This window comes from Prinia subflava, chromosome 12, assembly GCF_021018805.1.
Source record: "Prinia subflava isolate CZ2003 ecotype Zambia chromosome 12, Cam_Psub_1.2, whole genome shotgun sequence".
NCBI classification, from domain to species: domain Eukaryota; kingdom Metazoa; phylum Chordata; class Aves; order Passeriformes; family Cisticolidae; genus Prinia; species Prinia subflava.
The window spans coordinates 11,498,453-11,515,869 of record NC_086258.1 but is presented as its reverse complement, the minus strand read 5'-3'; the positions used below and the strand labels follow the sequence as shown (position 1 = coordinate 11,515,869).

General features: G+C 42.7%; 1 protein-coding gene across 2 annotated transcripts in view; it reads left to right on the top strand.

The window, feature by feature from the left end:
• Nucleotides 1-17,417, top strand: part of ASPSCR1 (ASPSCR1 tether for SLC2A4, UBX domain containing) — a 37,645-nt gene that overhangs the window by 10,250 nt on the left and 9,978 nt on the right. For both annotated transcript variants that reach the window (XM_063409127.1, XM_063409126.1), the window contains exons 6-13: nt 918-975; nt 1,779-1,852; nt 2,631-3,048; nt 7,545-7,684; nt 9,031-9,112; nt 9,996-10,062; nt 10,848-10,910; nt 11,201-11,253. In XM_063409127.1, coding sequence (XP_063265197.1) covers nt 918-975; nt 1,779-1,852; nt 2,631-3,048; nt 7,545-7,684; nt 9,031-9,112; nt 9,996-10,062; nt 10,848-10,910; nt 11,201-11,253 — 955 coding nt within the window. The remainder of the gene's footprint in view (nt 1-917; nt 976-1,778; nt 1,853-2,630; nt 3,049-7,544; nt 7,685-9,030; nt 9,113-9,995; nt 10,063-10,847; nt 10,911-11,200; nt 11,254-17,417) is intronic.

The window sequence follows — 17,417 nt, the reverse complement described above, 5'->3', positions numbered from 1 at the left end:
CTTTTTTTCCCCCTTTTGAAATCACATCATCTTGGCTGGATGAGAACTGAGACTTGCTGTGATAGGCTGTGATTGTGCTTTCCCTGTCCGTCTTTCATATTTGGCCAAATGAACATATAATAAAGCTTCTCTTTTACTGGAATGTCTCAAAATTACTTATCTAGAGGAAAATGGAAAGAGTAGCATCTTACTGGTTTTTCCCCATCTCAGTGCTAAGGGTCCTTCACTTCTTCTTCCTCTGCAGATGAGCTGTTGAGAGTTTGCATCATTGCTCATATGTGTCCTGCATCACTGAAATGCTTAAATACGGGTTGATTTTCACTTTGTCTAGAGTGGCAGCCTTTCATTTGGCTTTACTTTTTTTATGATCTCCGGAATCTGAAAGATTATGCCCTTTGTTTTGGTTTACTTTCTCTTTTCTTTTTTAAAAATGATACTATGACAGGCAAGTTTCTTGTCCTTAGTTGATGTGCTTTAGAGCGGTATTTAATTTTGTTTGTTGCTGTGTATATGTGAAAAGAAATGGACCTCTCCCCAGTGAAAGTTCAGTCTAAACCATAATGAAGTTTCTAACTTGGATTAAAAAGAGCAAATATAATTAAGTAATGTTTCAGATTGGGTACTGAGGCACACGAACAGTGATGAGCTAAATTTATCTAGTAAGATCAGCTAATTTCAGAATTTACTTTAATTATTTCTTTGTTTTTAAACTTTTAGGCTGTGTTTAAGAAAAAGTGAATGCCTTGAAGCAAATTGTTTACCTAATGTCTAATAGTGATCCTGTGAACTCGGAACTCCATGGAGAAACATAGGCTGCAGTGTTGCCAGCTGATTTCATTTTGTACTGTTACTCTGTGCTGGTTTTGCAGGGGTTAGGCTGTTCTGCAGATGCTGCAGTGTTTTGCTCTTTCTTGCAGGGAGTTGATGGAACAGCATGGTGAATTGTCTCCAGTCTGTATTTACATGCGAGATGAGGTAAGGCAGCAAAGGCTTCTCAACTGTCTCATGTCCCTAAAACATAAGAAAACTTAGCTCTGCTTTCCAACCTGGAAAGTGTTTCTTTTGAGCTTTCTTGAGAGGGGAAGTAGAAAAATGTTGGTCTTTTCAAAGCATGACGTGTCTGTATGGAAAAAAGCTCTCTTGGAACATAACCTTGAGCCGTTGAGACCTCTGAGCCCATAAAATGAGCTCAATGACCTATTTGTGTTTTTCTTTCCAACTTCTTTTAAAGCTTGAGTCAAAACAGTGTTTTCATTTTAGTAAATATTTGCTTTTCTCTGTTTTGATCTTCTGCTATTAATGTTTTGTTAAATATTTTGTATGTGGATATTATGGAATTCGCTCTCTCTAGCTGTCCCCTTTACTTCCCACTGAACTCTGTGGACAGATCATCTTTATTCTGGAATAGATCATTGCAGATGGATAGGAGATGTATGTAAGGAAATCATCTGTCCTGCAGCTCTGAGATGTTGCCTGTCATTTAACTTCTGACATAAAAGTAGCTTCGCTGTAGTTGGATCCCACTTGGATGTGTGTATAAGATGAAAATATATGTAGGTCATCTCCCACTGAGATTATTTATTAAGCTCTGAATTTGGTAAAACAGTACAGGTTTATACAGATGATTCAGGTCTGATTTCCGACTGCAGGAGTGTGTTTTCACCTGTATCGTGTGTTATGTGGTGTTTCTTTGGATACAGGCTTCTTTCTATACAGAGCTTTACATGCTTTCCTGAGGAATCAGAGGCCATAATTACTCTCCTCTGGTTTTGTTGCAGATATCAGGAAAAGATGCCCTGGAGAAGACAACACTGAAATCACTTGGCCTGATTGGAGGCAATGCCATTGTCAGGTTGGGAGAAACAAAGTTTGGCCTCTTTATTTTCCCTTTCCACTCTGGTGGTGAATTTATTTTGTTTCAAATACCTAAAGAAAGACAAAGAAAAAGAAAAAACTCACAAAAAAAAGATACCAAACTAAAACATTGTGGCACTCAGAAATTATTGCATTTGCCTGTTTATCTCAAACTGCTGCCCAGATGTGCTTTGCACAGCAGCAGATGCTGGCACTGACCAGTCGTGTGCAGATTAAAAGAGCTTGTTTGTTTCTTTCTTTTTTCTTTTTTTTTCCTTCCTCCTTTGAGTGGAACAGACAATTCAAAGTTAAAAGTCTCTCTGAGAGGGCAATCAGCTACCACTTCATTCTTCTCTGCTCTGGATCTCAGGCACTTAACTCCCAGCCTCTGCATGCTCTGCTGGCTTTTGGGGGCTGAATTTGGCGTAGGGGCATCCTTTCTGTGATCTCCTGGCCAGCTCTTTGCAGTATATACAGAAGGCAGGAGTGATTAGAAGCTGTGCTTTACAACTGACTGCTGTTTTTCTCTGGAAGGCAGTTTTCTTCCAGAGGAGCAGATCCCTGTTCTGTTGTTTTGCACAACCCCCTGACCCTCTACCCCACACTTCACAGCAACTGGAGCTTGTTCTCTGTAAGCATCTGGAAGAAGAAAGTTGTTAAATCAGGGTGCATTTGAGGCATCTGTTGTCTTTGTGTCGTGGACATGTTGAGAATAGAGAGGGCAGTACTCTTAGGATTATGATTTTTTTGTTTTTTCTTTTGGTGTCTTTTTTAAGAGTTGTCATGAAGAAATGCACTTCATCTGTTGGGGAGCAAGTTGTGGGTGCCACGGTGCCTTGTAATGAGCCAACAGTGAGGCGAGGCTCTATGGAAGAAGCAGTGGATGTGCCTCTACCTCAAGCAAGCACAGTTCCGAAGGACTTGGAGCACAGGGATGTGGCTATATCTTTAAACAGCTGCACACACAAACAAGACTCAATTAAAGATTCTCATGCTAGCTTGGAGGAGCTATGGCATTCCCCAGAGCCTGAGCCTACCCCATTTGTCTCTTTCTTTGGAGATGGAGAGTGTCTGGGGGACTCTCCTGCAGCTGTACCATCTTCAAAGTTGCCAACAACTTTTTCCAGCCCTGCAGGCCCTTCTAAGCCAAAGAAATCTAAGAACAGCCAAGAACTGCGAAAGGAGCAAGAACAGGTAAGGGAAAATGTGTTTACAGTTTGGGCAACAAGGGCTTTTTTTTTTATCCTGCCTTGCCTGAGGCTGCACTCCCATGAGGAAAAAGATGTTTCCAGATTTAGGACTTTTTCCCGATGTCACAGGATTAGGTGCCTTGATGACATATAGTTCTGCCTGAGTTCAGAAAGGAAGTAGGAAGGAGGAAGGAGAGTTTAAGAATTTGCTGTCCAGAGGCAGGCGAAACTTTGAATGTCTAGGTTTCCTTGATGAATAGTTCAAATAGAAGCAATGCAGCTGCCTTAAATCACATTCCAGAAGATCCTACACCTCAGTGCCTCAGATTTCATGAACAAATGCCCACTTTGTTACCTGAGCCCTGTGACTTAATTTTCTTAGTATTGCAGATGAAGCAGAAACCTTCCATCCTTTTGTATTTCTGCTTGCTTATAGAAGTGTTTTTTGTCTTAATCTAAAATATCTTGTGTCTTAAATGGTCTGTCTCTCTCTAACTATTGCTGAGAAAGACAGATTGCACATCTCACCATTGTTGATTTCTCTGAAATAAAACTGTTTTTGTTAAAATTGAAAGTGATTGAGCCTGTGTTGTGGTACCAGAACTGATGGCTGAAAAGTGCTGTGATGCCATCCCAGAGTGAGCTGGGAATGGCATTGAAGTGTGTTTTCTGTAGGGCAGCTGTATGGGATTGAATCCCTTCAGGAAGGTTGGGTATGTCTGGCAAGTAGCATAACATGAAGTACAGAAGCCATTCAATTGATAATTTACTCCTTGTTATTATGCACTGAGAGTTTCCCATTTTGGATTCTCATTGAGTGGCTCTTTTAGCTCATCACTGGGGCCAGCTTTCATCTTCAGAGATCCCCTTTGTTGTTTCCGACTCTTTGGTACCTCCTAGAGTTGGAGGTTTGAATCTCCTCTGGTCTGATCCAGCCAGGATTGAACAATAGAAAGCTGTTAGTAGAAAGAAAGGATGCCTGGGGAGCTTCAAAGGGAGCTTAGTTCAGGATGAATTTAGCAAGACTATGAGTGTTTTCACGTTGATGTAGAGACTGTACCTTAGCTGACTTCTTGGTGGTTGCAACCTATTTTTTATGAGTTCAGAATTGTTTAGGAACAGAAGCCAGGCCCTGGAAGGACTGTGGAGCAGTTATGAATTGTAGGAGTAGTAGAAAGAGGCCATGCCAACCTGCAGTGATGAATATTTCAGTATATTAGCAACATGTTTGGGTCTGTCTGATCAGTGTTATTTAACCTTTTGGAGCAGACCCTTAACATGGAGAATTAAACAGTAGGCTGTGTGATTTGTCATATGTTGCTTGCTTCAGTTGCACTCTTGTCTGAGGGATTTGGAAAGGAGGAGTTTCCATTGTGTCTGGGAAGGGAGAAGAAGTGCAAGGGTTTGTGGTGGTATCCTTCACCAGTCTTGATGCCCACACTTCCCTGTGCACTGGTGGGAGAGGCAGAACTCCATCATTTCACTGCCATCACAGCCTGGTGTGGAGCTGTGCTCTTGGGCATGGGCTGAGTGGTGGTGACTGAAGGACTCACATGAACTGATGTTGTTCTCAGAATCACAGTCCAGTTCAAACCATTTCTGGAGCCAGCCGCCCTTCCACTCTGAGAGCAGCTTTGGAAGCAGCTGCAGATTCTGTTGGGGGAGTTGTGTCCTTGTGTTAAACAGCATGTGATTTTGACGGCTGCTTTCAAGCCCTTTGATCTCTGGTACTTTTGCTGCTGATTGATTACATTTTGTTCCCTCCTCCACTCCTGCCATCTTGCACTCTCCCAGCAGCAACAGCCAAGTAGGACTAGCCACATGGCATCTGCTTTTTGTCCTTTTTCAGTTCTGAGGAAAAAAAAACCAAAACAAAACAAATTATTTTTAAACATCAAAGGTCCATTTTTGTAAAAGAATCTTCCCATTAATGCTTTGCCTGTGTGTGGTTTTTGAAGCTGAAGAGAGGCTGGATAAAATCTGTGCCGGCATCCCTTCATTTCTTGGGCTAAAGATGGTTTACAGACAGCTGCAAGCTGACTTTGATGTCAGAATGTTAATTATTAGAAGGTAACTTTAAACCAGATTCACCATGAGATTAGAACTCCCAGAGGTGGTGGGGAGGAAGTGGATCTCTAGGGAGAGTTTACTGCTGTGGAAAGCACAATGACTACTATTTTACTTAAATCAGAAGAGTTTTCCTCAGCTTACTTGCTTCCCTGGGACCAGGATGGTGACCACAGAGTGAACTGCATTCTTCCTGACACCTGGCTTTGTCACATAGGCTGAACTTATGTAGATGTTGTTGTGAACATACGGCTTCAGCCTCGTGGTGAAAAGTGACTGACATTTCAGTTTTTATAGAATAGACTTTGAAGAAGGAAGGTGCCAAACCTTAGCACAGCATCTTTGGCTCCTGCAAGAAGCAGGACAGCAAAACCTACTGCTTGCTTTCCTCCAGTTTACATAATGGAAAGTAGAACATCCGTGTGGTAGCCATTTATTGTTACAGGAGATGATTATCTTTTATCACAGTTGCAGAAAACACTGCGTGTACAGTGGGCTGGAAAGTGGGTTTGTATTCCTGGGTCTCTTTTGTAATCATTGTGGGAAGTTAATTTTTGGATTCTGTCTGCGCTTTAGGATTGTTGGAGTCCACAGCAAGGAAGAGGAGTGAACACTTATGACTGGAGTATCTGCCTTGTGCCATCTTGTGATTGCCAAGGCCTTGGCAGATACCATTATCTGTAATTTGGATAGAGGCTGGCCCTTTCCCTGTGGAATCCCACTGCTGTTGGGATTAACTAAAGGCCTATTGGCTAGAGCCAATACTAGATGATAACTAGGATTTGCTAATGCAGACTTCAGAGTTCTCTCCATTGTATCCTAGCACCCTTCACAACATGCCATAGGATATACCTCCTCAGTCTTTTGGGTTTGGGCTTTTTCAGAAGACATCTGCTTTCACTACGTGTTTAGAATGAAATGAAACTCAGCCTGTTTGAGGAGATTAAAGTGCACTGGGTTCTTGTGGAGGCGTGATTATCTCCTCTGGCCTCTGACACAGATGTGTGCTCCCTGGAGCATCGGTGGGCAGTGGTCGGGGTCGCGGTGCAGCCTGCTTCTCCCCAGCAGATGGTCCTGGGCACTTGGGGTCCTTCCTGCAGCTCTGGCACCCCCACCCCGCCCCGGGGAAAGCTGCAGCCAGGCTCCTTTACCCACTCGTTAGGGCTGACCCTGCTCAGCTTTCTAAAAGTAGCCGAAGGTCCCACCCACATAACCTCGATCTTTTAATTTCTCAAATTACCCTTTAGTACCCACAAGTAGAGTGAACATTGCCTTGTAATTTGTGTTATGCTTTAGACAATTGAGAAGACTCCTGTTCCCAAGTGGCCAGTGCCTGGGGGAGGGGTGAGTGGATGGAGGGAGGACATCTGGGTGTTAATTAGCATTGTAAAGAGTGTATAAGAGAATGAGGGGAGAAGAAATGGGCAGCGGGTTCATTCACAGAACGGTGGCGTTGTTACTGGCAGCTGACTAGGAAGAAATGCTGGATTAACTACTAGAATTTTTGTTCCTGTGAACCCCTTCAGCCACGAGCTGGATCCTCCCTGCATCTCCTCTAGCCTTCAGTATGCTGTTCTCTATGTTTGCAAGCTTTGTTCCTTTAAACAGTTTTGGAATTTAAAAAGTTTGAGTTGTTTGAGAGCCAGGAGGTGTAACTGCCTCTCATATGCTTGACTCTGGCCGTGGTTTGTATTCACATGCAGGCACGGCTGGTGCTTTGGGCAAAAGAGAGAGTAGCCAGCACATAACCTTTCCTGGAGAGGGGTCCATTAAAGCCCTGCTGCCTGCAGAGATGGCAAATGCTCTTGATCAAAGTGGTTGGGGCTATGGTTTGAGATTTTTAGGGGTTTGTGAGTCTTGGTATTGGCTTGTTGGGGTTTTTTTGTTTTTCCATAACTGCAACTACAGTTCTAGGCTAGGCCCAGCTGCACTGGAAGGTTTGCCATCATGACACCCAGCTCTGGGCTCTGGAGGCTGGGGGAGCAGGCAGCCAGGCTCTCTGTGCCCTGCTGGGCAGGTGAGAGAGGTGTCTGTGTACAGCTTGGAGTGCCTGCTCTCAGCTCTGGTATGTAGGGAAAGTTGCCAGTAAATGTCTTAAGTACCTTTATTGCAGCTGATTCCCACAGAGCACTGCTCTCCTGCATCTGTGTGCTCTGGTTGCAGCAAAGGCTGATCTCAGGGTGAAGCACTTACTTTGTAAGTGCAAAACAAAAGTGTTTCACTGTTTAAGGGATCTTTCTGTGCACCAGAAACCAGGGTAAAATTTTGAAAGGTGTGCAATGGAACCCTTTGAAACCAGTGGTTTAGTTCAGAGAGCTGAACAGGTCAAAAGACAGTTTGCAAATACTGTCCTTTCACTCTTTTTCAGGAACCTTATAAGAAAAGCAAAGTAATGCATTTAAAACTAATTGAAGTGCATTTTCTTTCCTGTAGCTTGTAGAACGAGAGCCCCTTATATGTCACCTAGACCTACTAGAACAACTTCCTGATGCCCCAGAAGAGCTCCCTGATGAATTTTTTGAAGTCACAGTGGATGATGTACGGAAACGTTTGGCACAGCTGCAGAATGAGAGGCAAGTTCCCTTTCTGCTGTGAGTGAGATTTGCTGTGTCCTGTTGTTAAGCAGAGTGACAGTGATTAGCCGAGCTTGTTGCATTTTTGGCCGGTAAGAAATACCTTATATTCTAAGTAACAGAATTAACCTTTTATTAGACCTCATCAGAAAGACCAACTTAGCCACAAGTCAAGACCTGAGACTGTTTGGAACAGGCACACACACACACATAGCAATTATAGGAAGCTGACTAACAGTGTATTGCACTGTTTAGGTAGCTTGCTTTCAAATATTCATGATTTTACTTTATCAAACTCAGTTCAATAAAAACTCAGATGAAGATAAACTGGCCTTCCTGTCACAACAGCATTTTGCTGTCTGTATGTTCCTTAAAGAAATTATTTCATTAATGTATTTAATTTCAAATGGGTCAAAGCATTCCTTTAAACATTACAATAACTCTCCAAGACTGTAAAACAGTCTCCTTTATGTACTATAGCCAAGTCCAAGTAGAACTTTTTACTTAGAGTTGATTTTTTTTTCCCTCAGGCCACTGAGGACACAGAATATGGCCTGTAAATTGCTCTGCTGCTTGTAGGTCTGGAGTATTTAGTGGTACAAATGTAGAGTCATTTGATTGGGGATTACTGGAATACAGACCCCCCCAAAAATACCTGATTTCCAGTTTTGCTGATGCTTTCTCCTTACGGCCAGGGATAAAAAATAAAGACAAGTTACACATCAGTTACTCAGATACAAAGAAAAGGTACTAAAGCTGAGTATGGGATCTGTTTGGTCTGAGCTAATTTCTTTACTTATGGGCAAATATGTAATTATTTTCTTACATTTATTGTTTCACCTTAAATACAAGAAGCCTTTTATTTTGTACCCACTATTCCTTTTAATAACCATCTACAATACCAGCTCTTGAATAATTTGAAACTTTTCTTTTTTTTTTTTCCCTGTTGCTAATTAATACTTACTAACTTTTTTGTGCTGGCATTGTTTTTCAAGTTCAGTAGCTCTTCTGCCCATGTGAAGTATTCATGTCCAACCCTAGTCTCTGCTTTATTGGATTAATAAGTTCATCTCTTCTTTAGTAGTCCAAGCAGACTTTCCTGTCCTCTTAGGATCTTTGCTTGCATCTGCTGTCGTGAACTTACTTTTAAACTTGCACAATAAAAGTAATGTTATGTAGTATTGTTGCTGATGCTCAGTAGTTTCAGGAGGTGGGGAAAATCCAGTGAGAGATGCATTGGACAGTTGTGCAGTTCTCTTCAACCCTGCTTGGGTCTTCTGCTAGCTTAATGAAGTAAAAACACATTGTAAAATTACAGACAAATCGCCTTCTTCCCATGTCTGTAGGAAACGCCTGGAAGAAGCTCCACTGATGACAAAGTCTTTGAAGGAGTCCCAGCTGAAGGAGAAGTTGGAGCGTTACCCAAAGGTAGTATTTGTTCATTTTCCAGTCCCTCTGGCTAGTCCAGGCTTGGGGATTGAGTACCTTGGGATTCAGGTGTGATCAACAGGCCCTTAAGATGCTTTCAGAAAGATTTTTCAGAATCCCATCCCTATTAATTGTTTGTGGGACTTGCATAACAGTTGTGCCATGTGAACACAGCTGTACTGTAATATGGTAATATGTCACTGGTTGAGTGACAGGCAGTAGAGTTACTTCTGTTCTGTTCCAGAAGTCTCAAAACCCTTCTGTTGTGCTCACATCAGTCGGTATGACTGAGCCTTCCTGCCTGCCGATCTGTAGACATTCTGTTAGAATCTCATTGAAAGTTAAGTGATTCAATGTGACAAGTTAGATTTATTTTACTCTGTAACTATGATCCTTGTGCAGTTCTCAAGTTAAGTGCTTTCTGACCAAGCTGGAAGTACAAAGGTCAGAGGTATATCAGGAGGATTCCTACTGCTGTGGACACATTAGGATGCCAATAAACTGCCCGCACCTGTCCATGAGGGACTGTCTTTGTTGTTTGTGCATCATTTAGCACAGGGAGCTCCTGTTCTCTGAGCAAGTGCTGCTGCATTTTACACTACAGTGCTTTGATAGATGAGCTATTGTGCCCCCTTTGAAAGCCAGACAGCCCTTGTTCCCTAAGAAGCTGCACAACACTGTAAGCCGGGTTACTCTTCTATCCCTGTAAATACCTCAGATCTCCCCATTAAAAAACCAAAACCAAACCAAAACCAAAACAAACAAACAAACCCACAAAAAAAACCCCCACAAAACCCCCCACAATTTGCAGATTCTAAGCCAAGGACAACTGTTATAGAGCAGTGATAAACCACTGTCGTAATTGACTTTGTCTCTGCTTTAGGTGGTGTTGAGAGTTCATTTTCCAGACCGCCATGTCCTACAGGGGTTCTTCCATCCCACTGAAACTGGTAAGACCAACCACCCCTTCAGCCTGTGCAGCTGCAACTCGTGGCTCCCACCATGACAGCAGAGAGTGTGTCTAAACAGGTCTTTCTGTTGCTTCACAAAGTAAAGCTGCTTTGAAAAAGCAGCAGTAGGTAGTTACACTGTTATTGTAGGGCCCCTGAATGGACTAAGAGGAGACTTTGGGCTAGTTAAGTTAGCTAAGGGCTACTTGGTGGAGATGGCAAAATACTTGTCCTTGTGTGGAAGCTGTCCCACTTGCTATCCCCTTGTTTGTGTCTAAATAATGTGTTACTGGGATGCATTTGGAGACTTCCTCTGTGTTAATGTGTAAAACATTTTTGGGGAAAACACAACGCCCCCTTCTCCAATCCAAAACAAACCCCAAAAAGCAGGAAGGAGAAAAAAAAAAAAACTTTACCAACTGCACTAAGAAAGGATGTACCTTTATGGCTCTGTCAGTTCACAAAAAGCAATCAGACCACGCACCAGGTATCTCTTACTGTTATTATTGGAGATCCTCTTATTTTCAGCTATCAGCCATGGTTACCTGCACAAACTTTTTTGAAAATTTTGTAGGCATCCGTGGATTTTTCCAAGGGACCAGCATGTCAAAGTGATTTGTTTGTTTGTTTTCTACAAGAAATTTGTGATAGCAACTGTGTACCTTGGAAGAAAAGGCAATCTCCATACTTCTAGAGGGCATTTGTAGTGTTACAAGTTAGGCTTCTTGCCCAACATTTGAAGAACCAAATATAATTTAGCAAACCTTTCTCTCTTTTTTCCACAGTTGGTGTTTTGAGAGACTTTGTAAGAAGCCATCTTGCTGATGCAGAGTTGCCATTTTATTTATGTGAGTGCTGTTGGTAATATTTGTCCTTACTTTACAAAGCCTATTTCTAGCTGTGGGATGTTAATGTCTGAGATATAACCTGGGAAGGAATGCCTTCCCTAAAACAAAGCTTCACAGTGCAAAGAAGGTGTAACCTGCTCACTCAGCCATGTTTCGCTTCTGCCTAAGAAGCAGCATCTGTGGGCATATGAACGTGTCACCCCTTCAGAGAGCAGGGATGCCTCCCAAACCTGTGATTGATGCTGTGGTTGCTAGGTGGTTCTGTTTTATAACTTGTTTTTTAACTTCAGTTGTTGCACCTCCCAGAATCATCTTGAACGATGAAAGTCTGACGCTGTTTGAGGTAAGGATTCACTCGTGGGCTCTAATTCTCTCTGGTTTAGGCTCCTCTTAACCCTGCCTCAGGCTTTAGTTACTTCTAAAAGAAGCTGTATAATGCTGTGATCCCTGTAGGCTTCTGCTCAGCCAAGGCTAGTGGAACCAGGTGTTTTGGAGCACAAGCTGTTCACCAGAAGAGGTCCACCTTGTGCAGCAATAGGCAGAGGCACACTAGGGCCAGGAGTGGGGATTAACATTGTTTGGTACACAGTCAGTGCCATTCAGAGTTGGAGCTATATTTAACCTGGGATGTTATTGCAAGAGCTGAGCTGAGTGTGCTCTATCTGTAGCTGGACTAGGATAGTAAGAGAGGAGATTTGATGGGGACAGGGAACTGTTTTTAATTTCTACCATGGGAGCTAGAGGCCATATTAGACAAAAATCTGACCTTTTTGAAATCACTATGTGAGAGTCAATGTACAGTGAGGAATATGCATTCTCTTTGTGTAATTTTTCTCTGAAAATACTGAATTACAGTTTTTCAAATTCAGATTCCTGGAGATTTTTTGCAAGTGTCAGATAAGGTGGTCTTGAAGTCCCTAGCCAGAGACTATTGGCTGTGTAAATTACACATGTGTTAGGAGTGATCAAATGATTTTGCCAGTGACTTTGCCCCAGACTCACACTGCTTAAGGTGTTCTGTCATTCAGAAATGCGTGGACCATTCCAGAGTGATGCACCAGAGATCTGTCAGAGTAGAGGCTCGTGCAGCGGCAGTGACAATTCTTGTTTGATGCCCCTGAGGGAGCAGAAGGGCTGGAGTGGAGAGAGGGATAGAGAAAGGGACTTTCAGGCAGCATGGTGAATTAGGCAGTGATTAGCATGTCTTGAAAGTTGTTTGCAATGGAGTTTTCCAAGTTCCACAACTTCCTGACCAGGCCATGTGGAAGAAATATACATGCAGATGCTTTTAAATGGTTGAACGTTCAGACCGGTATCTGCCTCTCGATCGTCTGATGCTGGTTCTGGTCTCCCTTGTTAACTTTGCTCTGTTTTCTAAAATGTTCTAAATCCTCTGCTTACCTCCATTTAACCCTTGCCTGCCCCCCTAGCCCTGCTGTTCTATTTTTTTTTTTCTTCCTCAGTGCACATCTCATGTTTCTCTGGATGTCTCCTGAAACACAATTTTTTCAGTAAAGCACCACAGGAATAATTACATCTCGTTGTCTTTGAAATAAGAAACCTTATGGCAGGAATGTTGTTTATTTTGCTGGGTTAAAGCCTTTGTTCTATACCTGACACCATTACTGCTGCTTGTTATACGTGTGGCAATTTCCCAGTTTCCTAGTTGTGACATTTACTGAGAAATTCATTCTTCGTGGCAGCTCCCTGAAACATGAAAAGATGTTAAGTTAGTGCTCTTTAAAGACTTGGAGGTGTCTTACAGCCCAGCTTAGGGACTTCATTAGAAATCACAACTTCGTGAAGAACCTGGTCGATTTTAGTGTCAAACATCTCCAGTCTACAGTGGCCTTCCATGGACTGCAGTTCTTGCTGTGGCACATGGCAAAGGTGCAAAGCCTTGACTTTGATACAGAACTGGAACTGTGTTCAAGGTGCTATGCTCAAAAGTGGAAAATCCGTTGTAAATGGGCTGTTTCAGGAAAGGATTTTTTCTCATTTCTTATATCCTTTCTGTCACCGTGAAAGAGGAATAATGTCCAACTAAAATAAAGGATGTCAAATCCAAACTTGATTTAAGATACATTTTTATTCATGCCACATGTAATCACACCACATCTTAACTGTACAGAATCAGTACATTTACTTGCAAAATGTGGAAAGCAAGTAAAATCTCATGCTTAGGATATTTTTTACAGATTGTAACATGACATTACAGAGATATTATTATCACATTAGTTCACAGTTGCATGACTTTGCATTTTTGGCTTACCCAGCTAGCTCAACATAGGTAAATATAATGTGTAGGGACAATAATGCGAGCTTCATACGCAGCTCAGTGAGCTCTTGTGTTGATCATTATGGCTTTGAAGCAAAGTCTTAAGGTGATAAAATCATCAGCTCATTACTGAATAGCAGTCAAATCGAAAACAACCTCCTTCCAAAAGTGAAGGATTCAGAACAAAATAGTGAACGTCGCTGTAATGGACCAGGGTTTGTCTGAATAACATGCAGATCTTCAAAAGGATCTGGTGAAGGTGCAGAGAAGGGGAATGAGGTTCATCAGAGATCTGCAATGTCTCCTGTCCATTTCTTTCCAAAAAAAGACTGAGTAGGTTAGGACTTGCCTGTCTGTAAAAGATGTGACTGGAAAGGGGATAACATGCCAAGGAGAAGCTGGAATGCATTGAGTTCTTGTTCTTGACTATGAGTAAATTGCATCAAGTGAGGCAAGCAGGAGCTAGAATAGATGAAAGAAGGTAGTTGTTTGTGTGTCAGAAAACTGAGGTATAGAATTCCTTGTCACGGGGTGCTATATACTAAAAGTACATACTGATTTGAGAGAAGTTTGGACAAGTTCAAGGAAGATACTTAGTAAGTGTGTCTTAATATGTAGAAACATTCTCAGGAGGCTTCTAAACTGAAAATCATTGCTAGCTAATCACTTATAAGCAAGGATACTCTTTCTGTTCATCTGGTTTTTGTTCACTGTTAGGGTACTGGCTGGATTGAATGGACTTCTGCTCTGCCTATGATTCTTCTGTCCTTGGGAGAGCTGTGTTTAATGTCAGTGGCTGTGTAGCCTGTGTCCCTTGCTTGGGGCTCTTCAGCTCTTTCAGGTCATGGTCTGTTACAACAGGAATGGTTCTGTGTGTTTATAAACATTTTACTTGGATGAAGCATCAAACACACAAAAAAAACAATTCCTGACGAGAACTTGTCATGCTGTTCTGGTTACCCAAACTGCTGTCAAAGACCACAAAACTCATGACCTGTGAGGATGGTCCCTTATCCCAGTTTGGGCTGGCTGATTCTGAAAGAAGCTTTGCTGCCATTAACCAATGTAAATCCTTATTCCCTTTTTAACTTTGACCATGTTAGTGCAGGCCCCATGCCATCATTTTCCTGCTCGGGTAAGTTTTCCCTTCTGCTGAGGTCTGGGTGCCTGGAGGAAAGGGGCTGAAAAGCCTTTCTTCTCTGGACAGAAACTGGTGTGGAAATCACTGCAGCTGTTGTGTCCATGCCCACTGTGTCATTGCTGGATGCTGTGTTTAGAGGTGTCTGTTCCCAATGAGGCTGCACTGCCTGAGCCTTGGGGCTCTCAGTAAAAATAACCCTGGCCCAGACCAGGAAAGAAAGCGATAATGTTTGTGATGCTGGGGTGGGAGGGACAGTGCTGGTGGTGAGACCTGCTCACTGCTTCTCACATGACCTTGTGGCCTGGCTGTAGAGCAGCCTGCAGTACCTGACTGTGTGTGGGATGGGGCTGGGCTCTGTGCAGGGGGGTTTGTGGAGACCTTTCCCTTTTCATTCATCTTGTCGTCATGAAAGGGAAACATCTTGTACTTCAGTCAGAGCTCTCCTTCAGTTCCCTGATCTGGAAGGAGGGAGGGGAAAAGACAGATCTGCTCTGTAAAGATAGGGGGGAGATGGTTAAGATCTGCTCTTTTCACCCTCTCCCTACATTTAAGCTGACAAGTTTGGCACCACATTCATTACATTTGATCACTTACAATGAAGGGAGAACCTTTATGCTGCTAGCAAAACCAGGAAAAAAGACAAATGTTGTTGACTTGTTTGCCAAGATGCTTGGACTGAAAGAACTGTCTGAAGTGAAGTCTCCTAAAATCTGTGTGTATTTACAGTATAGTGAACACACAGATTGGAAGCAATGTGGAGGTTTTGGAACCCATAAAGACTTCAAGGCATTGCTTTGATTTTTTGTTGTTGCTGTTTTTGCTGGCGGCCTTCTCCTCGTGTCCCTTGAAGTGTTTTACAATGTTCTGCTCTCCAGAGTTGATCAACCACAGGCTTCCCCGTTGTAGCACTTGGCTTTGGGTTCCTTATAGCTCCAGTGGCTTGTTTGTGTTTTTTTCTAGGCTGTCTGAGCTTTTCAGAGTTGCTTCTTAGCTTCTTTCTCCTCCCAGAAACAGGCAGTTTCTGGGTGGGTTAGTGGAAAAAAAATCATTGATTGCTGTGTTAATACTAGGAAAGATTTAGCAGAAGGTATGAGTACCAGTCACTGGAAATGTTGAGGCAGCAGAGAGGGCAGGAAGCCATCCTCTGTCTACAGAGGAGCTAAAGGAATCCACAGGCTTCCACATAAATATTTAGGTCTTCTAGTCAGATCTTAGAGTGCACTGAGTGTTTCCTCTGTTGCGTACCGTGAGGCAGAAATCCAGATGAGCTGTTTGTTCCTTTCTTTGCCTTTGCTTCTCTTACCATATCCTATTTGTTAATGCCAGTTTAAGCAGTATGTCTGGCATGCTTGTTCAGTGAACCTGCCTACAACTCGGGCAGTACGAAGTCTTCTCTTCTGGCAAGAGTCTGAATGCAGTTTCAGAAAAAATTACTTCATCAGAGTCAGTCCATCAGAGGCATTTCCTGTGGCAGACCTTGTGGTTATTGCACTCACTAGCAAAGAAACTTGCAATTAATACTGAAATTCATCCAGCACAGAGGATGGCATTCACCTAAAAGTCTTAGTCTTCTCCATACAGGATTTTATAATCTGACTGCATTTGGTAGCAATCTCACCTTCTCTTTGTGGTGAAGTCTGTTACTTATGCTTGCAGAGACTGTCCATGCTTGCCTGATGATGCTGGTTTTGAGGACAGCTGGGTTCTTCAGTGAGAGGCTCCTTGCACAACTGAATTTGGAGTGGAAATCCTGCCCAAAATGTTCACTGCTGCTGTCAGTTTTGAAGGCCATATCTCTTGAATCTCAGCTATCAAGGTCTCAATGAATGCTCTTTGTACTTGAGTTTCATCATAAGTAGCCTTCTCAAAACAATGTTTTCAAATCTTGTCTTTGCCTTATGAATTTTAAAGGCCCCCTGCCCTAGCTGGATCAGACCTCCTCCATGTTGGCCACAGGATATTCATCTCCTCTGGCAGTTAAGTCCACACTGGGTAGCTTTGTTCTCAGGTTATAAAAATGAACCACTTGATATGCCTCTTTCACCATAACTGGGGTGTTTATTTCTGTTTCAGCAATGCTGTGCAGTCTTGCTGGAGAAACTTTTGATCCACCGGCCTTCCAGTTGAATTTTCCAAGAGCTAGTTTATGTGTTTGGGGTGTGTGTACTATGCAGTGTTTCATGTTGGTAGCTTGGATTTCTCCCTCCATGTGCATGTTCCTTTGAAGTGCTTATTTTCTCATTCATCTTCCTAACCTCAATCCAACAGCAGACCTGTGGCACTCTGATCTTCTCAGATTGTGTAACGGAAAGAATGTTGCTCCTTCTGGCAGCTGCAAGTTCCCTTCAACAGCAGCCTCTGCCTGGTCTGACAGCATTGCTCTGTCAAGGAAGAGAACAACTTCCTTGGAATAACGTACTTCATCTGCAATGCTCTGTTCTCAGGTTTTTTTGCATGTGTATATCCGAGAAAAGGAAGTATTGAGGTGTTATTTGGGGAGGTTTCTGCCTGAAATATTTTCCGTGTTCTAGAGAACAAGTTACTAAAGCATGCAGTAAAACAAAGCAGAGATGTCTCTCAGCTGTATCACAGCTGGATTCACAAGGGACTGTTGTTCTAGAGTGGATATTTTTATCATGGAATGTGAGATGCAGCAGCCCCAGTGGTGCCACTCCACAGCCAGGATGCCATGCTGTCACAAACCACGCTCACCACCGCTGTGTCCAAGTAACTGTTCGCTATCTCTCTGAGGAAAACCGGAGTTACTCAGCTGCATAGTTTCAGACTAAATGTGGCTTTATGAGTAACAGGCTGGTCTTCAGATCTCTGAAATAGAAAGTGTTCATTTAAACTTCTGCAACTGTAACTGAGCAAATGGATGAAGCTGTGTTGTATCTTTTTAAAATCTGAGGAGCTGGTTATTTAGAATGATACTTATTAAATGAGGAGGGTGACAGGGCAGGACATTGGCTTCCTTTTCTCCTTGCCTCAGTGACTTTCTAATCCCTTCAGAAGAAAGCTGTCCTGTGATTATTGTCTTGGATTGGGCTCTGGAGACTTGCATGCTTAGTTTTTATTGCTGCTGCTG